Source organism: Globicephala melas, chromosome 4 (genome assembly GCF_963455315.2).
Source record: "Globicephala melas chromosome 4, mGloMel1.2, whole genome shotgun sequence".
Taxonomy (NCBI): Eukaryota; Metazoa; Chordata; class Mammalia; order Artiodactyla; family Delphinidae; genus Globicephala; species Globicephala melas.
Genome location: NC_083317.1, coordinates 22,654,522 through 22,681,959, shown reverse-complemented (window position 1 = coordinate 22,681,959; position 27,438 = coordinate 22,654,522). Strand labels below are relative to the sequence as shown.

The following is a 27,438-nucleotide window of genomic DNA, read 5'->3' as shown; positions in this document are numbered from 1 at the left end:
TGTTGTGTTTTGGGAAATCCAATGAATGAAACTTAATTTGGGGAATTTATGCTTCATAAGTAAAATGGGACTTAAATAGCTGTATGATAAGCCCAAAGATGTATGTTAATTTTTAACTTATTTTAGTACGTATCAGGAAACCCCTCTAATACTGCACTAATTTTGTAGCACTCAATAAATGTTTGTGAAGCCTAAGTGAATAAATAGTCCTTTAAAAAAAATAATGAAACTGTGTAGACACAAAAGTCTTTAGATAACCCAAATGTTTGATTTTAAAGTAGTTGAATGGCTGACCATCACTGCTTAGATGGAGCTCAAATGCAGCAAGTCGTCTGCTTCATCTTTCCACATAGGATGAACCATACGTGTGTATAGATTTATACCTAGATTTTCCAGAAATCATTTGATATTTGAAAATATGTTACACTAGGCAGAATGAAGGAAGAATATATAAACAGGAGACAAATAGACCTACCTCTATTGTGGAAAGGTATAGTATCTAGTTAATGTCATGATGAACACCAAAAAGGGCTTTTCTTTTTATCTTTTATACACTTAAACTCACTGTATTTAGCGATATCCCTTATGAAAATAACTACCACTATTTTGGAAGTAACAAACAAATCTCCATTTTAGGACACTTTAAATTAAGAAAAAAGTTTTTTCTCCATATCTTTATCACAACTTTCCACATCTAAAAGTAATTCTCAAACTATAGAAAAAGAGTTAACTAAAAAACTGAACTACTTATGGAGTCAGAAAGCAATGCTACTTTTTAAATTGTAGTGGTTTTTGAAAAACTAATATAAGCATAGTATATTTAATGGGAAATTAATGTAGTGTTTTAGCAATGAGTTAATTTCTACAACAGAAACATGAAAACACATGCATACGACGGATTTGAAATGAAGTTTTTTTTTTCTTATTTTCTTGCTTTGATTTTATATTTTGATGACTGTTAAATTGCAAGTACATAAAGCTCTGGGGATACATACTGGTTTAGTTAGCCAATTTTTAAATTTCACGGTGTGGGAGGTACAGCTTGGAGGGAGATTGTAAAAACACATTTAGTCTGATTTTCATATTTGCTTTCTATAATAACATCTGTACCTAAAAATAGATGTTTAAATTTTTGATTCCTAAATTATTTATTCTTATTCAATTCTAATATGAAATCCCTTTTCAAAAGAGCAATGCAAAAGATCACTAAAATAGAAGCTGAAAATAAGAATTCAAGAAAAGTACATAAAAGCAAGAAATAATTAGTTGCATAATTATACCTCATTTAAATAGTTGTTTTTCCACTAGTTGTATGGGAAAAAATGGATATTGACATTTTTATGCAAGCAAATTATACATTTTAATTTAGTCACTTAATTTTATTTCTATCTTTTGATTATTTGAAGCTTAGTATCCAGTACAAAATGTTGACTTGAACACAGGTATAAAACCGGGGAATTCCCTGGTGGTCTAGTGGTTAGGACTTGGTGCTTTCACTCCTGCGGTCCATGTTCAACTCCTGGTTAGGGAACTAAGATCCCAGAAGCCATGTGGTGAGGCCAGTATATTTATATAGAACCGGAAGCTAAATATTCTTCATTTGTACAGATCTAATATTAAGGGTATTAAGGGTTATCTTGTGACTTAGGTCACTGTACTCTCTGGATATCATTTTTCTTATCTAGAAGATAGACCTAAAAATATTTTTGTTTAGGTAATGGAGTTTAATAAAAATTATATCATAAAACACACATGTAAGTATTCTGGGAAACTGAAAAGATTAATTTAAAATCCTTTAAAAATAAATAAATTAAATAAATAAAATCCTTTAAATGATTGCTATGCTCAGTTTCAATTTGTTAAGTTATTAAAACCATAATTTAAAGAAAGATTTTTTGTATGTTATTGAGGAAATAAATTATTGCTAGTCCCCAAATCCTAGTGATGTAATGTTACACATGATGATTATGACTTTGTGAAAAGTCCAAAGACAAATAAGTGAACTTTCACAATAGATTAAATTGGTGTCAAAAGAGAAAAAGAACAGAAAATTTAGCTTTTATATTATAGCCTACTTTCATGGGATATGAGAATGTGTGAGCATTTAAATACATTCTTAAGCTGAAATATTTTTTTTAAATCTTTCAAAAGAAAATGTAATTAAATATTTATAACATAAATCTATTTGACGTCCATGCCTATTCTATGCAATGACAAAAATATATTTGGTTTTTCATAAAAAATAACTTCTAGTAATCTTCCAAGATTGTAATCTTGTTAAGATTGTTAAGAAGGTATAATATTGTTTCTCTAGAAAAAAAGTAATAGCTATTTTAGCATCAATATTCCCTTACTATAAGGTGCTTTACAAATATAATGTTTCTAAGAGCTTTTTCTAACTTGGGAATGGAGAAGATCAATATACTGGTTTAATGCTTAAAAAGTCACGAATAAAATATTTATCATTTAAAAGCTAACTAGCTAAAACTAAGTCATTTTTTTAAAAATGATCTTTTTCTCAGGAGAATAGTCAATGCTTAACAAGAGATTCTGAAAGTTGCTGATGAAGAAACATATTTACTGGACTAATTTAACTTTAAATGGTCTATTTTTTTCACCAAAATCTCATTTCACTAGAATTTTGTAATAATAATAATAATAATAATAATAATATAGTAATAATACTCTTTAAATTTTTACTTAGTGTTGGGCAAAAGTGTTTGAGGTGTTATTATATTCACAAAAATCTTTCCAACAACCTCATGACTTAGTTTGTGGTGGTTGTTTTCCTAAATGTACCCATTTCAATAAAGAGGCATCTCAGCCTTAGAGAAAAGTTAAATGACTCAACCAAGGACATATAGGAGTAAGTGATGGAGCCAGGATTTTCTGACACCAGATCCAGTACATTTAAATACAAAGCAAGAGTCTTCACATTTTAAAAGGGTAAATGGGGATTTATATATTGGGCCAGATATATCATAACTGAGTTGTGGGATTTATTGTCTAGAACTATGTCTGCATGTGAGAGGAACCTAAATGAAGTAAGAAAGAAGTGATTAACGTTCAAATGTCGTTTGAGTCAATATATCCAGATGGACTAAAGCTCAAATGGAGATGTATTTTTCTACTATTCTTGTCTGAGCTTTGGTTGTTGAATCATGTGAAGTACATCCAAAATAATTACTTATGAACACTGTAAAACATATTTTTGCTTTACATATAAGCAAAGATATTTCATAGCTGAGTTGTCTTCATTATATTATAATAGTATATTCAAATGAGAATCATTTATATTTGAAAAAGGATAATGGAAGAAAATGCATAAAATGATTTCTTAAATCACTAAAAGAAATCCTGGTGTGCTTGATATATTATTTTTATAACATGAGGCACTAGATTTTTAAAAATTATGTATATAGATACAACTTTGAAAATTATTAAATAATATTTAGAATCTCATTGTCCATTTGTATATTGGAACTTTGCATAAAAAAAGATACTAAAATTCCATGGTTGAAAAATATTTTTGTTTCTCTAGTTTTTCCTTAATATGGGTTCATGTGATAACAGTTGTGTGGAAGCTAACAATTTCTCTGGATATGAGCTGGCCAATTTTTCTACACTGAAAGCATCTAAATAGCATGTTAAAGTTTGATAGGGGAAGGAGATTCTGAAAATGGCATGAAAATTTTTTTTCCTCCACCACTGTCATGTGTTTATCACCTGTTTTCTCATTATCAGAAATAAAATAATTATAATCAAAATCACAGTTTTCTTGGGCATGTGAGTTCCAAGTTTTTTGATTCAGTGCTTAAAGAGTTCTTATGTGCAACATCATGGGGACACTGTAGAATATGTGTGTTCTAGCACACGTGAAGAACAAAGCGCTTGTGTAAGTACCAGGCACCATGTAACAAATAGAATGATTTTTATTAATCTATCTGCAAGCTCTGAGAGTGTTAAGAAATATAAATAACATGTATTTCCTGGAAAAAATAAAATAAGTTTAGACATTAGACTCAGAAAAATAAACTAGGATTCAGACAGCTGTGACATATTCAAGACTGGCCTGTTAGTGGAAGATTCAACATAAGGACAGTTATATCAGTTCCTTTGGATCACAATTTCTTCAGTCATGATTAAAATATATTGGACCTAACTTTAAAAATACAACTTACAAAATCTTTGTTTTACATATAAATTTTTTTCAGAAGTGGTTTTCTCAAAACTCAAATTTGCATCTCTCCCTGTATCTGTCACTTGCATTGCACACCACTCACAGACTGAGCATGTGATTATGATGCTGAGTGAAAATTATATTTTATGATTAAAAATGATAATTATAATTTTATAATGTTACATAAGCAAATTTTAACATGATCATGTTGATCATTTTGAACAATTCTATAAAATTGTCATATAATTCTCTTTTTTCCCTCTAGATAACACAGTATCACCAGTCACCAGTTTAATCCTGTGTCTTTCCATTGTGCTCACTTTCCTATCTACATTGTTATAGCTGTGTAATCTACCCTCATATTCAACTACAGGCATATAAAGTTTGATTCATTTTTGCTGTACTAGCCACTCTTGCCATTTTTACTCTGTCAGTCAGCCTATTCCACCCTATTCTCCATCACCTGTTTCATGAATTCCATGGCTCTTGGAATTTCCTGCAACCATATGTCACAGAAAAGTGGCTCCCATCTTCCCCTACCTTTTCACGATATGACTTCAGAAAGGTCATAATTACCACAACTCTGTAAAAGTTTGCTTCTAGTCTAATATGATTTGTTAAAATATTAACTGGAAAAATACAAGTAAACCATTTATTCTGAAATGATGATTTCTAAAATATTTCTAGCCAGATATTTTAAAGAGCATTCTTTGTCAAAGCAAAGTGCTCCAGCATCATTTGCAAGCCCAAATCTTAAAACTAAAATGATTCCATATAGAGCATTTATTTAACACTTCTCTTACAGGAGTTTTAACTATATTTTTTCTTTTAACAAAGTGATGATCTATTTAATGGCTCTGACTTTCTGGTAGAGTATAGTTAGGGTTATGATAAAATATTCATCATCTTCCCCAAAGATAATCAAGGAGTATATTGGAAAGAAGAGTTACTTAGGGTGTTTTTTCTAAAGAAAGTTTGTAAGAAATATTTCAAATCCTTAACATGTCAGTTGCTTAAAACATTGTTTGAAAACCAGAAAATAGCTCCCAGCAATCATGAAATTGAAGTATGCTAATGAAAATATTTTTTCCTGTCTCTTAAGTTGAATATTTCTTGGATAAGATGATTTCTTTTTTTAAATAACTGTATAAACTTTTCTAATTTGGGGTTTAATAAAATTATTTTCTTTTATTTTTAAGACACACTTTTTAATGGTCTTGGGCTTGGAGCGGTCATTGGTCTGGGAGTCGCTGCACTCTTGTTAATTCTTGTGGTAACAGACGTCAGCTGCTTCTTTATTCGACAATGTGGGTTATTGATGTGCATCACCAGGAGAATGTGCGGGAAGAAAAGTGGCTCCAGTGGTAAAAGTAAAGAACTTGAAGAAGGAAAAGCTGCATATCTGTGAGTATCAGACATCTGCATCAAAGTAATGTTAGACTCTTTGTATATCACTACAAAGAGCTCAAAATTTATGTTTTCTTCATGCAAAACTTAGAGTGAAATGCAAAAAGCTTTCCATATTAACATCATCTTCAAAAGTTCTCTCATGTTCCTACGCAGACAACCCACACTACTCCAGGCAACTCCCCCTGCCCCAGGCAACTAATAATCTGATTTCTTTTATCATAGATAATTTTTAGCTCTTATAAAGCTTGATATAGTTTCCTACAATGTGTATTTTTTGTGTCTGCCTTCTTTCACTCAGCATAATGTTTTAGAATTCATTCATGATATTCTATGTGTCAGCAATTCATTTCATTTTATTGTTGAGTCATTTCTATTCATTTTTGATACATACATTTAGGCATGTATGGTCTCATACATTATTTTCTAGGCTTAGGGATATAGGAGAATCCATTTTGCATGGCCACATTGTTTTGTTTTGTTTTTATATTGTTTTTTGTTTTGTTTTGTTTCTCCAAAGCCCATTTCAGTCTTTCTAGGCAATTTGTCTATGGCCATTTTTCATGGATATTCTGTAAGGAATATTTTCACTTCATGGGATAATAACTTAAATAGTATACATTTTCAATTAAAAAATTACATTAAATATTACAATCAAAATGTCATCTGCTTACTTGTTGGACACAGCACATAGCAAAGAACAAACAGAAATTAGGCTCTACTTCATACTTGAAACATATTAATGTATGACATAGTAAATATAGTGGAAACAATTCACTATTCAATATCTCTTGCTTTCCTCATAGAAACATATTGTACTTCCTAATAACTTGCTGTATTTTTAAATTGTCTTGTTAACTAAATAAACATATCACCAAATTTAGTTTTAGTTACTTTTTCACATATCAAGAAAACAATGTACTATATAACATAATTATACATATATACATATGATATATATATGCACACATTGACTCAAAACTGAATTTTATATATCTTCATTTTTGCTTTGCTATTAACTAAATGGAATAAATACTAGGTAACAAGCACTTCTATACAATCTAGGGATAAAGTGGTGAATAAAACAAACAAGAATTTTGTTCACATGGAGTTCGTGTTTCAATGCAGGAAGACAGATAATCAACACTAAAATTGAAAATGTCTGGTAGTGATAAGCACTAAGAAAAATGAAAAACAGAATGACAATTGTTACTAGAGGTTGGGTCCTTAAAGACTTCTCCAGGGAGATGAAACTTAGGCTGAAGAGTGAGTGATAAAGAGTCAGAAATATAATGATCAAGGGGAGGAATGTTCTAAGCAATGTAACAATAAATACAAAAGCCATTAAGTCAGGAATGAGCTTGTTACTTAAAGGCAAAATGGATCTGAGTGGAATGAGACAGGGAAAGAGAGTGGTACCAATCAGGTGGGAGAATTATCTGAGTACAAAAGTGTTAAATCTTCTTGGTCAAAGTAAGGAAATATTTTTAAAATAGAAAGCAACTAAAAGTTTTTTTTAATGGTTTATTTAGCTACTTGTGAAGAAGGATAACTGGAGGGTTGGTAGGTGAAAAGGAAAGATTTAGAATGAGGGAGACTGGGTAGGAAAATCTTGAAATATTCCAGGTAGAAAATGATGGTCTTCTGTACCAAGCCTGTAGTACTATAGGCATATAAAAGTGTATAGCACCCAAATATAGATAAGGTAGAGTCAAGTACTGCTGACTGATTCAACTTTGGGGTGAAAGAAAGAGAGAAATCAAAAAGGACCTTCACTTTTTTGTCTTAATTAATTACAGGGATGTTGATGACCATGTGCAAAATAATGAGGTACATCTAAGTTCTGCTGTTTGTTTTTATTTGACTTTATTAATTGGTAATTTATCCACCAACACTTTTGTTTGTAATTCCTGCCAAGTTTAATTAACCTTAAAGACTTGGAAAGATGAAAACACATGGTTCATTCCATGCTTGTTGCCCATCCTAGGTTTTTAAATCACAATTTCCTCTGCCTTAGGAAAACAGTTTTCAACTCTTTTTCAAAAATTCATTATTCAAATTGGAAAAAATAAAATAAAACCTCAATGAGAAATAGGGCATAATTGATTTGATTAATTGAATATATACTAGCTTCTAAATATGACCCCAAGCATTCTAAGACTAGTCCTTTCATGTTATCACAAGTTATAAGACTATGTAGATTTCTTACAAAACACATTAACTAAACACTTAGAGCATTCTTATTTAAAGAATGTTATATTGCAGAAAAAAAGAGAAATTAAAGTCAATGGCATACAGGATGGCATTGTGTAAAGTTCTAGAATATTCCATTATTTGGCTTTCAATGTAAATTAGCATTTATCTTGAATTCTCATAGTTTATGTTATAAAATGGTTAAAGATTACTATTTTACCAAACTTTATGTATACTCTTATTTACCCAAGCATTAATTTGCAATAGCAAATATTTATTGAACACCTCAATAACCAGGCACTATCTAAGCTCCAGAGATACAACTGTGAGGAAGCAAACTAGTCCCTGCCATCAACTAGTTACTGTGATGGGAAACACATTTCGATTAAAAAACAATCAAATAGATAAATTAATAAGAAATTTCTGTTGTAAATACTACTTTTCAAAAAAGAATGAATTTACTTAATCAGACTTAGCTGAGCAAGTTGTGAAAGAACTAAAATATAAAAAAGAATAGGAAGTAACTAGTCAAGTGTGTGTGTGTGTGTGTGTGTGTGTGTGTCTGTAAATGGCTTTTCAGCATGCAGAAAGAGGGATACATAGCTCTGGCCTCCTTTACTGCCACATGGGAGAAGGGAAATACCCAACTCAAGTCCACTCTAACCATTCTGTTCCACTTAAAGGGGAAAAAAATGAGAAAAAATTATGAAGTTCACAGTCTGGGGCCACAGACTCACTAAAAGACAGAGACCGAATCATGGGACTATGGAATGCATCCTCTTTACACCATAATTTACCACCTCATTACTAAAGACCTATATTTAGCAGTTCCTTCTAGCCAGTACATCATGTCCCACTATCAAGAAAAAACTTACAAGGCATACTGAAGGCAAAAATCAGTTTGAAGAGATGGAGCAATCATCAGAACCAGATTCGATAAGGCAGGGATGTTGGAATCATCAGACCAATATTTTTTTTTTTATGGTAAGGACTCTGATGGATAAAGTAGACAGCATGGAATAAGGGATGGGAAATGTAAGCAGAGGTGAAAATTCTAAGAAAGAATCTGAAATAAATGCTAGAGATCAAAAACACCATAACAGAAATGAAAAATCCCTTTGATCAGCTTATTAGCAAGACTAGACATGGCTGTGGAAAGAATCTTGAGAAGATCTTAACAGAAAAGTCAAAATTAAAAAGCAAACAAAAAAAAAGACTGAAAAAAAAAAAAGAAAACAGAATACCTAATTCTGTAGGACAACTACAAAAGGCTAAACATATGCACAATAGGAATACCAGAAGAAGAAAGAAAGAAAGAAAGGAACAGGAGAAATATTTGAAACAATAATGACAGAGAACATCCCCAAATTAATATCAGACATGAAACCACAGATCCAGGAAGTTCAGAAGATACCAAGAAGGATAAAAATCAAAATTAAGCAAAAAAAAACTACACTTAAGCATATAATTTTCAAACTACAGAAATTCAAAAATAAAGAAAAAATCATGAAAAATGCTAGAGAAGCAAAGGTAAGAATTACATCTGACTTCACACACCACACAAACATACACCTCCCCTCACACATACACACACTGCTTTTTATATGTACATGTGTATATATGTATGTGTGTGTGTGCAATTTTTCTCACATAACAATGCAGCTTCAAAATGTCCCATTTCAGTACATGAATTTCTGACTCTTTTTTAAAATAAATAAGCAGTATTCCATAATATTATATATCATAGTGTATTTTTCCACTTCTCTATTATTAAAGTTTAGATAAGACTTTCAATATCTTTATAATATTAAAGTATATTATGCTGTTTTGAACTTCGTTTTTACATCAATTCTGTTGTAAATGTATGAATATGTATTTCCCAATTCTCATCCCAAATAATCACAGAACATATATTTCCTACAGTGCTTCTCAAACACTGACTATTATCAGTTTATTTTTCAATACAATAAGTGAAAAATATCATTTAAAATTTGCATTTTTCTAATCGGGGTTGAGTCTGAGCTTATTTGTTTTATGATTTTCTTTTGGTCACTTTATTCTTCTTGGAATTTCCTGTTCATATTTTTTACACATTTTCATAGAGTCGTTTGACTTTTCTTTCACTTGTTGATTATATAATGTGACCCTTAATCATTTGATGTTGCATTTGTTGCAAGTATTTTCCCCAATCTATCCCAAAGTTTGGATTATGCTAGTGATGCCATTATTTATATGAACTTTACATTTTCATGTAAGAATTGATCAACTGTATAAAATATTCTTTCTCAGTTTGCATCAAGATATTTTCACTTTGCTCTTATTTAATTTGTTCAAGTTGCAAGTTTTAGTAGTATATTTCCTAACATAAATCCTCCTTGCCCTCCTAGGATGGTGATGACAGTTAACAATGATTGAGTACTGCATGTATGTAAGGCACTATTCTAAGGACAAAGCAGAAATTAGTTTGGTATCTTTATCTTCTCTGTTTTACTAACCAAGCCAGAAATGTTTATGCAGGGAGTTGGGAGAGCCAGCCAGGTTGGTTCTAGGACACATCCTCTCAACTGCTCTGCTACACTTGTCATCATTTTCTGCTTAATAATCAGTTCTAGAAATCTGGCCAGAATTTCTATGTTTACCAGTTTATAAATTGTAAAATTTTCTATAAATTTTAGCATATATTTTATGCCAATTTAAACAAAATATTGTTTTGTCACTCTATAATTCCATATTGGTAATTATTCTGATATCACTAGAAGAATAATTAAGTGTAATTTATACAGAATAGGAATTTAGACTCATGTAGGTTATATGTGTGCTTCAGATAGTATTTATTGTAATAGGAAAGGTTGGAAACAACCTAAATGTTTGTCAGTTAAAGACTTCAAATACATCATGGTGAATATATACAAGGGGAAAGTATGCACCATGAAAAAGATTGAGGCAGCTCTAAATGCTCTTTTATGTCTTCCAGCTAATACCTAGTGTAAACTGAAAAGGCAAAATTACACACAGTTAGTATGCTATCCTTTGTTTAAAATAATTCACTTTCACACATACATGCTGGCATATGCCTACAGTATCTCTTGGAAACAAGGCAAAAATTTGCAACAGTAATTGTCTCTCTGATAGATAACTAAATATCCTACAGACAGTGGAAGGGAGAGTCACTTTTCCCTCTCCACCCTTTTGTATTATTCTGTACTGTATGCTAACAAGCTAAAAATCAAAAAAGATCATTAAAACCAAAAATAAAGATTTTAGGACAACTCACAATTTTCTCATATTACTCCTTCATTTCTTTTCGATAATGTTTATTTTATCCTTTCTAGTTTAAAGTTCTTTGCTTATCCGTTTATTTTTGGTAAGAAAGTATACAATTAAAATCCAAATTCACTATCTTTTCTATATTTTCTTTGCATTCTGTTTCATTTCATCACAGATCTGTACCTGTTATTAAAATAATTAAAAGTATAATCTGTTTTTTGAATCACTTTTCTGCTCATCTTGATGATGTTTTGAATCATCAGTAGCCATGCTTTTCAAACAGTATCATCTACTCTGTCATCAAGAGCATTGGTATCATGAAGAATGTTTTAAAAGAATCAATTGAAGAATAACAACAACAGCAAACAACCAAGAAAAAAAAAAAAACTAAAATCTAATGGTGAAGTGCTTCTTCATCATCTCTACTATTATACAGATCTTGCTTCCTTGGAGCCCCAAAACAGAGGATGTTGTTAAATATGTTTGAACCACCAACTCCAACAGACATTTGAATTTTAAAGGTGTAAAAAGAGTTCTTCACCGTTGACTTCTAGATTTTCTTCAAAATTTTATGTGTTTATGTGAGGTACCTACATACTCAAACAAAAGCAACAACCTGCCACCTGATCAAAGTGTTTTATTAGCCTTAACATTTTTCTTTTCAGGTTTCAGCATTTGTGAGGTCTGTTAAATATTTGAGTCATTGTTGGTTTTTTTTTTGTTTGTTTGCATTATTTTAAATGTAATCCTAGTTTACTTGACTTTAAAGAACTAATTCCATCATCATATGATGATGAAACCACTACAGTATCAAATAGGATACGCTCACTGCCCTAATATGACCAGTGCTTCACCATTATGTCCTGCCCTCACTCCCTCATCCTGAACTCCTGACAACCACTGATCTTTCTACTGTCTCTATAGTTTTGTTTTGTTTTTTTCCAGAATGTCATTTAGTTGGAATTACACAGTATGTAACCTTTTCAGACTGGCTTATTTACCTTAGCAATATGCATTTAAAGTTCTTCTATGTCTTTCTTTGGCTTAGTAGTTCACTTCTCTTTATTGCTGAGTAATATTCAACTATATGGATGTACCACAGTTTGTTTATCCATTTACCTGTTGAAAGACATCTCAGTTTGTTCCAATTTTTGGCAATTATGAATAGGACTTCTGTACAGATTCATGCACAGATTTTTTTGTGGATATAAATTTTCAGCTCATTTGGGTAAATACATAGGGCACAACTGTGGGATTGTATGGTAAGACTATATTCCTGGGTAGTTGAGAACACCCATTCCTTCCTAATTTTTTTTCGTGTGCCATATTTGAAATCTGTATGATGAGTACATCATTCTCAACCCTTATATCTCACTTCATTCTTTATCATCAGCAAATGGCTTCCTTGTTTTTCTTTCTTTTGTTTATTTTTTGTGCTACAAAACCTTGTAGTAAAATTTCTACTCACAATTATAAATTACACTTAATTTTAGATTTTAGACATCTAACAAAATGACATGGATAAGAAATTATAAGTGAAAATAATAATGCATACATGTTACAATATTATTCTTTTTAAACTATTTTCTTAAAAACATAAATATATTAAATATGTCAATGGTTACATTATAGTTAAAATCATATAAATTCAGAGACATTTGAAACTAAAAGTATCTTATATAAAGATATATAAAGTATCTTATATAAATTTTATCTTCCAAATTTTGATATAGAAGCAATGTTATTTTTCAAATAAAACATGTTTTTATTTGATGTTATTTTTAAAATAGCATCATTTTATTTTTAAAATAAAAATATATATTTAAATGTGTATGTGTATGGCTAATTAGGGGGAAGAAGCTACTTCATATCATAACTTTTATTTAATGAAATAATTTTCATTTATTTTCCAAAAGAAACTGCATAAACAAATTGAAAATTTGAACTACTTTTGTGAAATATTTAACAAAATTTTGATGAGGAAAAGAATTCTAGACAAAATGGAATTTCTTCTTTCTATTTTTTCTGAACAATATATAGCTAGATGAATTTAAATGGAAAAAATATTCTTAGTGGTATTCTTATTCTGACCAAGCTGGATCAGAATCCATGGGTAGCAAGATTTTGTAGAGATTTTAACCATGTTCCATAATGCATCTTTTTTTACATTTCATAGGTAAGTGTTTTTTTTTTCTTTATTTTTCTAGGAAAGATGGATCAAAAGAACCAATAGTGGAGATGAGAACAGAGGATGAAAGAATTACTAATCATGAAGATGGGAGCCCAGTAAATGAGCCAAATGAAACCACACCACTAACAGAACCTGAGTATGTAGCTTGAAATGCTTAATTATTCTTGGATAAGTATTTGTAAAATGATGAACACATTGTCATTATTTGTAGCACATATTGACAAATAACATCATTTTAAAAACAGTGTTGTTTCTTCTTCAATGAAAGTACATGTGAATATCTAAAATCCATTTTCTATTGCGATATTTCACATGAAGATTTTGTATCGTCAGAGAAAAATCTCCTGTTCACACATATACTCATAAGTTTATGTAAAAATATCAAAATGATGCAAGCATGTCAAAAAGTTGGATTTTCCTACACTAATCTTATTGTTTAAGAAAGTGATACTTGCAAAATGTGATTGATTTTTACAGAAATAAAAATGTGTCAGAAAATTAGTTATTGATTTGAATATGAATATGACAGTCTAAAATAGAAATAGTGTGAAATAAACACATCTATACACTTCCCTTTGGAAATCAGAAGTCTTTTCAATGAAGCCAAATATTACACAGCAAAACAAATTCCCATCTATTAATTAACACTGACTATGATATAATGGTGTGTATGAAGACTAGTTAAGAAAATGCCCTTACATAGAATGGGCCGTATTTTGAAACCAAACCAAACCAAAACAAGATGATTGAATAACTACTCTGGTTCTCAATTAAAGAAAAGAATACTCAACATAAAAATAATAGCATTAACAGTAATCTTTAAAAATACAATTTAACATAAATATAGTGAATAAATATATATGCAAAAATACACCATCCAAGAATTAGTTGAAAACACTGGTTAATTACAAATTTAATACATAGTTTTGTGAGTAAGAGATATATTAAGCATTATGCTAACCTCCCATTCAAGCTCTAAATTTCTGTATACTTTGCTGCTAGAAATAACCCATTGTTTTTATAATCCTTTATTATCAATGTTTTCAGTATTTGGGAATGGGAGAAAAGAACTCTGAATGCACTACTTATAATAAACATAAAAGAGAGCCTGCCCTGGTAGGTACAAAGTAGATGTTACTTCACTCCAGCAATGAAATAACTTACTTTCGATTGGTTAGTTTTCACATAATAGCTTTGACTTTCAGAAGACATGGCTTTCTCTTCTCATTCAGAAACATAAAAGAAATTACAAATAAACCCCAGAGGACCTAGCATAGTAGCATTCACTACTCCGTAAAATGGTGAGGCTGCACTCACAGAGGTGAGTTAGAATTCTATTTGTAACTTAATTTTTTTGATGTGAAAAAATTATTTTGTCAAAGGAGGAAATACTGCCTTCAAAGCCATATGCACAAGATGTAATAATAAAGCATTGAGTTTAGGCTGGTAGAAAAAACTCGAAATCTTGATTTATTGTCATCATAGTATGATTTGTAAAGCTGTCTTAATATTAAGAAACAAAGGTTGTTATTGCTTCATAGGTTACAATTGGAAACTCTCAACAAATTGCTATAAATATTACAAAAGTATCAAGAAAAAATAATAGTGAAAAGAGACCAATTAAAGAAACATATATAATAAATATAAAAAAGTGGAAAAGTCCTGAAATATATCTATTTGCATTAAGTTCCAAAGAATATTGCTAATTCACCCAGCTTTTGAATTTTATGTAACAGATATGGCAGCATCTGTTGATTGTTTTTACTTAAAAAAACGGAGTACTAGTAAATCAGCTAGTTAACATATAAAATTATTTTGGCTTTTTCATATTCCAAAACACTTCATTATATTTTTAATACATCAGAGGGTTATTAAACCAAAGCCACCCTATAATGAACAATTTGGTGCATTCAAATCTAAAAGTATATTGTTTCATTCATTATTATTCATTACATCACATTTTCACAGTAGACAATATTGTATTATTATCTTTTAGATTATATTTCTGTCAATTTGATATTTAACAAATCTGATGTTTTTCATTCTAATAATGGTACTCTATTTTCTTCTACAAAACAATAACTTAAATGTTAAGAGATACCACTTAAAGTGCCTCAGCCAATTGTTTATTATTTTTCTATTCTCTTTCAGAAAATTGCCTTTAAAAGAAGAAAATGGGAAAGAAGTCCTAAATCCAGAAACTATAGAAATTAAGGTTTCTAATGACATCATTCAATCAAAAGAAGATGACAGCAAAGCATAACACCAAGATCACAGAGTCTTTAACAACGAATGCTACAAAGAGCATTTAGATTGCAGTGACCCTATGACCAAAACTATTCCATTGACCTTAATTTCTTGGGAAACTTCTAGCTTGGAATAGCTTGTACACATATACATATGATCAAATACTCCTGCCCATGGTCCATTTCCTTTTGTTGTTGTGTTGTTGCTGTTGTTGTTTCTTTTGTTATGAATTTCAATATAGAGACCTGACCGGCACCAACTCTTGGGTATCAATTTGACTCTATGATTGAAGTACTGCAATTTATTATATGGATAAAGTGCTCTATTTCTTAAGAACTATATTTCGTAACACAACCTCTCCACAAGTAGGGGTTTAAGAAAAAACAAAGAAAACAAAATCTTTGTGAGCTAAATATATAAGAAAGCCCTGCATGTTTTTTAATCCAATCTTGGGCAAATAGATTATTAAAGGGGATTTCAGTTAAAATGAAAATACTTAATAAAAGTTACACTTTTCATCCAGAGAATTTCAGGGAACTTAGGCTTGAAGGAGCCAGTTATCTTTAGCAGATGTTAAATATTGAGAGAAACTTTGGAAAACTCTTTTTAAGTTATAATTACAATGCTACTTCAAAGTTGAATTTTTAATAGACTGAAGTGCCAGATCAAAATTATTACCCATTTAAATGAACATTAGTTGTGTGTAAAATTAGATCAGAAAGATTCCATAAATCTCTATCTCTTATATATGCCATATTCACTCACAATGGATTACACACAAAGAAAATGTATTGAAAGTGAAAATAATATTGATTTCTGCCCTCAGCTTCAAATAAAGTAAATTGAAATGGGAACAATATCAATGTTGTCTTGATATACTTATAAATATGTGATTACCTTTTACTCTTTAAAATAATTTTATCAATAAATGAGTCTTTAATGTTCAAATACTTTGAATCATATCCTCAGATACATTTTTGCCCATTGTTTTAGATAATCTTTGTTTAAAAAATCATTTTCCCAGTGTTATAGGTCAATCCTTATATGTAACTGGCTAATGGGAATTAAAATCCTTAGTGCTTAAATTACGGAGAAATTGACATTTAGACATTGCCATAAAAGTGTCAATGATAAACAATTGAATTGCCACTATCTGTTTTTATTCTGGATGTTGTAGCTAGAAGTCATTTTAAGACTTTTATAAACAACTTGGGTTGAAGAAATTCCTGAACTATTCAACACAAACTTTCTGTCATTTATTAGTAATATATACCAGAATAAAATATTTATTAACTTCCAAGCTATGCAATCTCCCAGAGGTAAAAGGCTGAAACATGATTTTCAATTATATGTAAGGTAAAAAAAAATGTATTTATGGTTATAAATATACATACCAATTGGGAGAAGGTTTTAGATTATTTCTTACCCTAGAGAGCCAAAAGTTTCTTTAGGCCCCATCACATTCATAACTTCTCGTTTCAGGTGGTATCATAGCTCAAACATGCACTGGTTATGGAATGCAGACCAATAGAACATTGGAGGAAAGTCTTAACAGTGCAGAGTGACCTGATTTAGGGTATCTCTCTATGGAGATTATTTGACAAATATTAAAGGTAATATTAATGTCACTCATGAACACTTTTATTTACAAAGTACTTGAAACTGTCAACCAAGGAGAGACAACTAACTCATTCTCCAAAACTATGGTTATCAAAGGACAGAACCTGCCCATCTGCATGTTCAGACACTAAATCTCTACAGTGTCCTTGCCATAATTTACAGGGTTATATGATGAAGGAATCTCTCCTTGCTATATTTTCAGGAATATTCTGAAGAAAAAAAAGTCCTGTGCCTACCTAGGAATTTGCATAGGAATTATCCAACTGGTCTTTTGATGGATTTGACTGTTGCCATTTAAGTTATGTTTGTCCGATCATCTGTTTGCTTTATTTTACTGTTTTTTTTCTCTTTTGTATGAATGTGTTAAAACTAATCAAAATACTTGAATTGGTTTGTGCAGAGTAACCAAGCTTAGCAAAGTGTCCATGAAGCAATAGGCATGGACACTAATTTTTCCTGGATAGGGCTACGAGGTTTTAAAGTAATTATGGTAAAAGAATTAGGAAAACTGAGAAAGCAATTTAGCATGTTTACTATTGTTATATCCACACTATACTTCAAAACAGAGAAATCATAATAAAAAGCAAAGATTGTTTTTCCCTCAATGTGAAAGTTCTGTTTCTCGCATTTCTTTGGACTTTCTATGTAAAGCAGTTTAATTAAATATTTCATATATATATATATATATATATACACACACACACACATATATATATACATATGTATGCTGTTAAATTTCTTGCCACTAATGTGGAGTAATGATCTGAAGTTAACAGATAATCTGGAACTAACTGTAAACAGACTGTTTCAAATGCACTGTTTCAATTGTCTGAGTGGTCCTTATCTCTTGTCCTTGAACTCTAGGCCCCACAGGAGCAAGGCAATACTGTGATAAACATCTTTTTTTTCTTTTTACATTTCAATGGAATGCTCCAAATGACTCTACTTATAAAAGTTTCCAAATAAGAGCTGGCGTGTAGTAAATTGTAAAATATGAGTAGAACTAAAATGATCTGTTTCTTATTTTTCATTGTTATTCTAGACTAAACATATCCATACAACTGTATAAATGCTATTTTTACAGTCTAAGAGTACACTTAAACATTAGTATAAAATGTCAAAATATTGAACTGAATATAAGTAATGTTAAATAATCAGAACACTATGCTACTTTAAACAAAGAAGCAAAGATATCACTGAAAATATTGGTATTTCTTGATAGGTTATGTGCAATTAGGCAATGACAATCTATATTCAATAAAATATAAGAGGGAACAATAATATCAGCATTTTAGCAGTATTTTGTTTCTAAAACTGGCACAAATTAATGTATCAACATATTTTACAATGATCTGCAAAGAAATGTAAGAATTTTGATTTATTATTTTCATGGGTTGATTTATGGCCATTCTATTGATACTAATGTCTAACATTAATGTAATGTTTCTCGAGTTTTACTTCAGTTTTTACTATTAATACCTATAAAAACATTTTTTCAAAGACTATTTGATCCAGCAAAGTTTACATGACCCTTGATCTTTGAATGAAACATTTATATAAACAGAAAGTTTTTATTAATCAAATTATTTGAGTGCCAACAATTAATTGGAACTTTATACTCACACCTTAAGTTTATGCTTCTTATTTTAAATATTTAAGATGTATTTGTGCCTTTGGATTAGCATGACATTCTGCTTTATTAAAAGAAAAAAATACTGCAATCTTTCTTGATATATTTTGCTTATATCTATGACACTTGTATGATACTCTCTTATTTACAGTTAGTGAATAAGCTCAGTTCAGACTACTTCACCTTCAATACAAAATCTCAATGAAACAAATTATACTGTGTAACTTATTTCCACTTATGGCAAAGCAATTCTTTTAATGCACACACAAAATATACTTAATTTGTTCTTGTTCTAGACAATAAATACATTCTAGATATTGTTGAAATTGAGTTTTACTAGTTGTAAGAAAAAGACAACAGACACTTTTTAAAATAGGGTAAATTATTGTGGTGTCACTTGAGTCTACATTATTCCTGTTCTGTATTTGATTGGGGATCATAAATCATCCTTCATTGTTGATGATAAGATACACTGATGAAAATATCTACAACTGAAACAATAGGAAGAATAATCTCCATTTCTTAATTTTAGGAAATAGTGGAATAGCATATTACAATTACTTATTAAATTTGCAATATTCTTTTTCACAGAGAATAATGTAAATGCTCAACTTCAATCCCTCCAAGTGCTTATTCAACAGACTTTATGAGTAGATGAAAATACATTTTTTAAATGAGATGGTTTGCATTACTTATCTTCAGAGAGAAAAGATTTGCATCTTCTTATTAACCTTTGAAGCATTATTGCATTGTCTTTCACACTGAAATCACATATGTATGTGTTAGCATATGCCAAAATTCAACTGTGGAAGGTCACAGAAATGAAGTGCTTCAATCCTGAAATGAAAATCTCTCAAAAAATCTACTCACAGGCTTAATAATGTTCTGAGATGCAATGACTACACGTGTAACTGAGCCTAGATGTAGTAGTTGCTGAACAAATATAATTTCCTTCCAAGTCCCTCTTCTCCTTTGTTAAAAATTGCATTTTCCCATGTCGATGCAGCTATTTAACAACATTATACAGAGTGCTAATAATTTCTCCTCATAGATTCATATTATATGCAATGCTTAATATTTGTTTGATAACATATTTAATATTCTTAGAAAAATAGTTTATTATTCACTATAGGATTTTATCAATACCTTAACTACATTAACTGGTACCACCACTTTAATTTTTTAATAATATTTTCAGGATTTTGATCACATGATGTTCATAATTAATATAAAGATTGCCCATACAAATTTAATATTACCACTTATTTTAATTGTTTTCCAAAATTAAACTGTATATCTTTTAGCATCTGGTTTTAGCCTTCCTTGGAAAAGAATAAGCAAAGCAATGACTGTTGGAGCATTTCAAATCACAACCAGGCATAGGAGAATAGAGGAGCAAATAACTGAAAGAATCCAGAAAGGCAAGCAGACCATTTGGAGTAGGTAAGAAGGATCTTAGTATGAGAAGTGTTGGAGCAGGGACAAGGAAGATTGTGTAGATAAAAATTAAGGCCAATTATACTGACCCAAAGGAGAAATCCAGAGGAGAGGGTTAACATAGATAGAACCTATGATTCAGTTTTGCAAGTAGGATTTTTATTTTTTTTTTACAGAACAACAAGCATTGTGTAAAATAAATGGTACTGTTAAGAGGAAACATATCTGTTCCAATTCTTAAAGGAATGTTCATGGTTTAGCATTTGCCTCTAAACTCTGTTAGGTATCTGTGAACTTAGAAATAAAGATTAAAAAAAAATCTTATTTTTTGGTATGTGAATTCTATGCTGTGTTCAGTATGCATTAAAACATGCTGCCTTTTATTTTCTTTAACTTATATATGCCATTCAAATTCTATATTCTTAAGTTAGCTACCACAAAGTTTTCTTATTGTTTCAATAGAGTATGTTCCTATGAAATGCTGTATATATATGTCTAAACTGTAAAAATTATACTGCAAATGTTGAAGTTTTGTATTTATGAGAGACATTGAAAGTATGGCTTACAGTATATCAAAATTGTCACTCTTTGCCATTTGTATATTAATAGTAAAAATACTTTTACTTTAATAAAGTGTTGCATTTATATTTATTTTGAATAATATCTCTGCAGTGTGAGAGCTTGTGACTTGGCAAATATTTTTTATTAAAAAAAAAAAGTCAAACCTATCTCTATATAGTCAAAAGAAGAGAATGCTTTATGTCATCTTGCCTCACCCTGAGTCACAGTCTTTTGGCTTCTACACTACATTGTGCCCAGTCAGAGAATTTAATGAATAAACAGTTGGTAAGAGCAGTGGTTCTCAGAACGTGGTCCCCAGATGAGCAGCATCAGCACCACCTGGGAACTTGTTAGAAATGTCAGCTTCTGGACCCAACCATGGACCTAGTAAATCCAAATAATCTGGGAGAAGGGCCCAGGGTCTGTCTTTTAATAAACCTTTCTGGTAATTCTGACGTACACAAAAATTTGATACGCACTGGGTTAAAAGACACACTTTTTTTGTTTTTGCTTTTTTGCGGTACGCGGGCCTCTCACTGCTGCGGCCTCTCCCCCCACGGAGCACAGGCTCCGGACGCGCAGGCTCAGCGGCCATGGCTCATGGGCCCAGCCGCTCCGAGGCATGTGAGATCTTCCCAGACCGGGACACAAACCCGTGTCCCCTGCATCGGCAGGAGGACTCTCAACCACTGCGCCACCAGGGAAGCCCTAAAAGACACACTTTTTTTCTTAATGTGTATTTATTATTTTTTTTTAAGACACACTTTTAATGATAAACCAGTATTCACTTCTAGTTCATGTTGGAATTTTATTTCTCATATAGATTATCTTCTTTTAGGATTTTGTGAGTTAAAAGAGAGGAGAAGCTAATAACATCTCACAAGTTTTTACAAAGTGTTTTCTTTCTTTTTATTTTTATAACCAGTGTAAATTTAACTCATTCTTAAAATGAAAAAAAAAAAGCTGAATTTTCACAAGGGGGCGATTTTCAATATAAGGTTTACAAATTGCCCAAAGTACATATACATATAGAATAAAAATAACATTAAATAAGCTTTGAACAGTGAAAAATGGGGACAGATATATTTTGTGTTTTTTCTCTTAGTATCTTATATTTAATGAAAGAATAACTGTAATAAAATGCAAAATATGTCATGAGAATTAGACCAAAACAAAATCGCTGATATATGAAGAGAATTGACTAGTTAATCCTGTTAATATCAATATTTTAGAGTTTCTTCTATTTCTTTCTAACCCAAGCCACTGCCTCCATAAATCCTCTTTACTTGTGGTGCAAGTAATGAATGTATGTCTCCTAAGATTCATGTCATACACGGAGTCAGCACTTTAAATTTGTTTTTAAATTTCTTTTTTTTTGAAAGATATTTTTCAATACACAACTTAGAATGTTCTCAAAATAAAAATAATATTCTCTATGTGCACTGTCTTGTATACGTACTTATCCTTGGCATAACTTTGCTCTCCAAAACAAAATATATACATTTGAGTATTACAACTTACCTGGATAACTTAAGTTGGGAGAGACAACTGTACTAGAATAATATAAAATTTAATCAAAATTTAATTTACTGTGACTTTTTATTAATCCAGCAGGCTATCAAGGCAGATGTTGCTAGTATTAAGGCATGTTAGTGTTTGGAAAAAGATTAACTTGATGATTCAGTTCATATCAACGTCTCCTCTTCCATCTCCAATTTTCACATTCCCTACTGGATCAGTTTAATTTTCCTTTCACCTATCACAAGCATGATCGATGTCTGAAACTGACTGGCAAGATTGAAGAAAGAATATATAGAAGAAAAAATGATTACCAAAATCAATCCAAAACATTTGTATACTATCACATCTGGAGATCAAGTCATTACAAATTCTCATGGAAGGATCGTTTATAAATGGAGAGTTTTAGATGGAAGTTGTAATTTTCTTTATACTTGGAGGCATTGACTGGGAGAAGAAAACAATCATCTTATTTGTAAGCAAGGACCCAAACTTCATAAAATATATACTCAAGATCACTCAAGGGTGTTTGCAGAAGTGTTATCATCAAGTTTGATTATGTGAAGCTCCCCTTCCAATTCTAATGAAAACACTCTCTTAAAAGCATAAATGTAACTTTCACTAACTCAGAAATCAAGAAATTCACATTTTTACTCACCAGGAAAGAAAAAAAAAAAAAGAAAGAAAAAGATGAAGGAAGAATTGCCCACAAAATTGCAGTGGGAATAGAACTGGGATCATTGAAGTAATACTAGGAAATAGGTAAGAACCTAGATATTCGAATTAGAATACACCCAGTCTCACATACAAATTCCTACTACCTATTGCTAGCTCTGAACTTGAGCAATTTATAAACAAATTTAGAATTTGACTTTCTCATCAATAAAATAATGATTCTAAAGTGAGTAATATTTATCTCCAAGTGTTGATGTAAGGATTTATTTTTATTTATTTATTTATTTATTTTTGCGGTATGCAGGCCTCTCACTGTTGTGGCCTCTCCTGCCACGGAGCACAGGCTCCGGACACGCAGGCTCAGCGGCCATGGCTCATGGGTCCAGCCACTCCGCGGCATGTGGGATCTTCCCGGACCGGGGCACGAACCCGTGTCCCCTGCATCGGCAGGCAGACTCTCAACCACTGCGCCACCAGGGAAGCCCCTATGTAAGGATTTATTGAGATAATGTTTATGAAGTTCTTTAGGCAGTGTCTACCACACAAAATGCCAAAAGAATGGCAGCTATGATTATCTCTATACCTGCCATATTTCAGCACTGTGTTAGGCAGCTATTTCATATCCTTTAGAGACAAACCATAAGTAAAGTCAATGGTTTCATAATATATAACTTCATAAATTATTTAATAGGCTAAATTTGAGCCTGAAAAAGTAGAAAGAATGGCTATCCATTTTATTACTTCTATTTTTGTTTCAGTTATCTATTGCTGAATAACAAATCAAACCCAAATGTAGTGGCATAAAACATCAACAGTGTAATATTTGTCATGACTATGTGTGCTACCTTGACTTAGCTTGACAATTATTTTGTTCCATGTGGCGTAGTGGAGCTCATTTATGTGACTACTGGCTTCTAAGAGGGAATCTTATAAATGGAAGCTCCGATGTGTACATACTTACCAAGACTTTTTTCATCACACTTGCAATGTCCAACTGGTTAAATAAAGTCATGTGAATAAACACATCATCAAAGTGTGAGCATAGGAGTTGTAAACAAGAGTATGATTTGTTGAATACCAGCTGTTATATAGTATGGAATTATCCTTCTTTTGTTTCCTAATGCTTCACGTCTTTTCCACATACAAAATTCACTCACCCCTTCCCAAGATTCCAAAACCTTATCTCATCATGTTATCAGGGTCAGGTTTAAATTTCAGAATTTATTCAACTAAATGAATTCCAGCTTCTGATAAGGTTCCTCAAGCTATATACCTAAAGAGCACCTTTTTAATACTGAAGCCTGGACAAGAAAAAGACAACTGCTCCCAGAAAACCCTACAGAGAGTTGTGAGACAGGGGCAGGGAAATAACAATAGACCAATAGACGCTGCCATCCAAAAATTGAGGGAGGAAATGAGGGCATTTGACAATTTCTTCTCTGTAGAAAATCTGAAGTCCAGCCAATCAAGACTTACTACTGACAGTCTCCAACTTACTACCGTTTGACTTAGGATTTTTTGACCGTATGGTGGTTCAAAAGCGATAAGCATTCAGTATCTACTGTACTTCCAATTCTGAATTTTATCTTTGCCCCGGCTAGCAATATGCAATACAATCCTCTCAGGTGATGCTGGACAGCTGCAGGAGCCACAGCTCACACTCAGCCACAGGATCATGAGGGTACACACGAATACACTTACAATCATTCTGTACCCATACAACTGTTCTGTTTTTCACTTTCAGTACAGTATTCAATAAATTACATAAAATACTCAACACTTTATTATCAAATAGGCTTTGTGTTACATGACTTTGCCCAAGTGTAGGCTCATGTAAATATTCTGAGTGTATTTAAGGTAGGCTAGGCTAAACTATGATGTTTTGTAGGTTAGGTGTATTAAATGCATTTTCAATTTATGATACTTAACAATGGGTTTATTAGGACCTAACCACTTGGTAAGTCCAGGAAGAAATGTAGTTCCCCCTTCCTTCACTATAGGGGATTTTCCACAAGTTAGATCTGGTTCTACTCCCTGGAAGTGGTTACTAAAATTATTCTTCTCAGTAACTCTTAGGGTGACTTTTGATATCTTTGCTTTTATGTAGAAAATGATGTGTGGTTATGAGTAAATTTTTTAGCCTGCCTCCTGACCAGATGTATTTAGTACGTAGAAATCTATTTTCATTTAAACTAAGCCCATTGAGTTCAAGCTGATACAAGTCCTTTAAAAACAGTGTGAGTTTTGTATGTGTTTGTATGTGTTAAATTGTATGTGTTAAATTGTAATCCACCACATTAGACAAAATTCACACTTTCAAATGTATGTGTTAAATTGTATGTGTTAAATTGTAATCCACCACATTAGACAAAATTCACACTTTCACATCTCTTTGAGACAGTTCCCTCTCTATATAGGGATACAAAATGGGATGAATTGTAAATTCCCTTAAGATTCTTTAAAGCTCATTTGTCCAGTTAAGAAACTTTACAAGGTACTTCATTAAATTACTGATGCCTGAACAAAGGACACATTTGATTTGATTTTGCATCTCAAGACTATGTTTTACTAGTAATACCCTGACTTTGATGTTTGTCTTTATGTTATGTATTAGTTTTTAACATCTTTATTGGAGTATAATTGCTTTACAATGTTCTTACTTACTGCTGTATAACAAAGTGAATCAGCTATACGTATACATATATCCCCATATCCCCTCCCTCTTACATCTCCCTCCCACCCTCCCTATCCCACCCCTCTAGGTGGACACAAAGCCTTGAGCTGATCTCCCTGTACTATGTGGCTGCTTCCCACTAGCTATTTTACATTTGGTAGTGTATATATGTCCATGCCACTCTCTCACTTCATCCCAGCTTACCCTTACCAAAGCCCATGACCTCAAGTCCATTATCTACATCTGCATCTTTTTCCCTGTCCTGCCCCTAGGTTCTTAAGAACCATTTTCTATATTTTTAGTTTTTTAGATTCCATATATATGTGTTAGTATCCGGTATTTGTTTTTCTCTTTCTGACTTACTTCACTCTGCATGACAGTCTCTAGGTCCATCCACCTCACTAAAGGCGTGCCCGGGCGGAGAGCAGCAGGGTTAGGGAACCCAAGAGAACTTCTCTGCCACATGGCTCGCAGTCTCAGATTTTATGGTAATGGGGTTAGTGTCTGGCTTTTCTCTGGCCAATCACCTTGCTTGACCCAGTATGACTCAGTGTCCTTCCTAGTGGCATGCACATCTCTCTGCCAAGATGGATTCCAGCGAGAAGGACTCTGGGAGGTTGGCCATCTCCTTCTTCTTTTGGCCCCTCCTGAATTCTCCTGGTTAGCTTTTGGGTCAGCACCATGTTCCTTATTGGCACCTCCTGTTGTGAGACAACTCAGGCAAATGGTCCTGGCCAAGGTGGCTGGTTTTGGTCAACAGTTCCCTAACAGAAGTCTGAGAACAAGGTGTCAGCATGGTTGGAAAGGACCTTCTTCCTAGTAATGTCCTCACATGATCTTTCCTTGGTGAAGAATCAGAGAGAGAGAGGGAGAGATTTAGTTCTTATTTCTCATCCTCTTTTTAAAAGGACATTAATCTCATTATGATGGTCCCACCCTCATGATCTAATCTAACTCTAATTATCTCCCAAAGACCTCACCTCCAGATACCATTGGGGATTAGGTTTTAACACATGAATTTTGGGGGGATACAAAAGTTCAGTCCATAGCACAAAGGCTGCCCACATTCCTTGACTTATTGTCCCTTTCCATCTGCAAAGCCAGTAATTGCATCACTCGGACCTTTGCTTCTGTCAACATACTTCCTCCTCTGATTCACACTCTCTGCCTCATTGGGTCCATGTGAATAAACCAACATAATCTCCCCTTCTCATGTTTCTTAATTAAGTCTGCAAAGTCTTTTTGTTAATGTAAGTCAATATATTTGTAGGTGTTAGAGATTAGAACCTGGGCATACTTTAGGGACCATTATTCTGCCCACCAGTCTATGTAACAAACTATTGCAAAATATAATGCCACACTTTATTTTATCATGATTTTGTGTGTTGACTTTGCTCAATTTGACATTTTTTGTTTTGTTTTTCTTTGCCTTGCTGATGTCTGGAGATCAGTTAGACAGTTGCAGTCAGCTGGAAGCTTGGGAGAAACTGGAATGCAGACAGTGAATGGCCTCTTATCCTCTGGGTTTTTCATCACTTGACCTCAAGTCATTCTGTAGTAAAATACAAAGGTCTTTAGAGTATGGTGAATGGCTTTCAAAAGGAAGTTTTTCAGGAGCACAGGTTCCAATGTGCAATTATTTATCAAGCCTTTGCTCACATAACTTTTGTTAATATGACAACAGCTTCCAAATTTTGTAACCACCTGTCACTGTGAGAGAGAATTTCACCAAAAGATATTATTTATTAGCAGCAACAAATAGAAGAGATTCTACCCGAGCGGTGAAATGCCTCAAAATATTAAAACTGCAATAGATAGAGGTTCTACAATTAGGAAAT

At 32.0% G+C, this 27,438-nt stretch overlaps 1 protein-coding gene across 1 annotated transcript in view; it reads left to right on the top strand.

The window, feature by feature from the left end:
* The window catches only part of NCAM2 (neural cell adhesion molecule 2), a 493,693-nt gene extending 472,842 nt beyond the window's left edge, over positions 1 to 20,851 (top strand). Inside the window, exons 16-18 of the mRNA XM_030877736.2 lie at positions 5,380 to 5,584; positions 13,255 to 13,374; positions 15,390 to 20,851. Of these exons, the coding sequence (XP_030733596.1) occupies positions 5,380 to 5,584; positions 13,255 to 13,374; positions 15,390 to 15,501 (437 nt within the window). The 3' untranslated portion in view covers positions 15,502 to 20,851. The remainder of the gene's footprint in view (positions 1 to 5,379; positions 5,585 to 13,254; positions 13,375 to 15,389) is intronic.
* Positions 20,852 to 27,438: the final 6,587 nt, after the last annotated feature.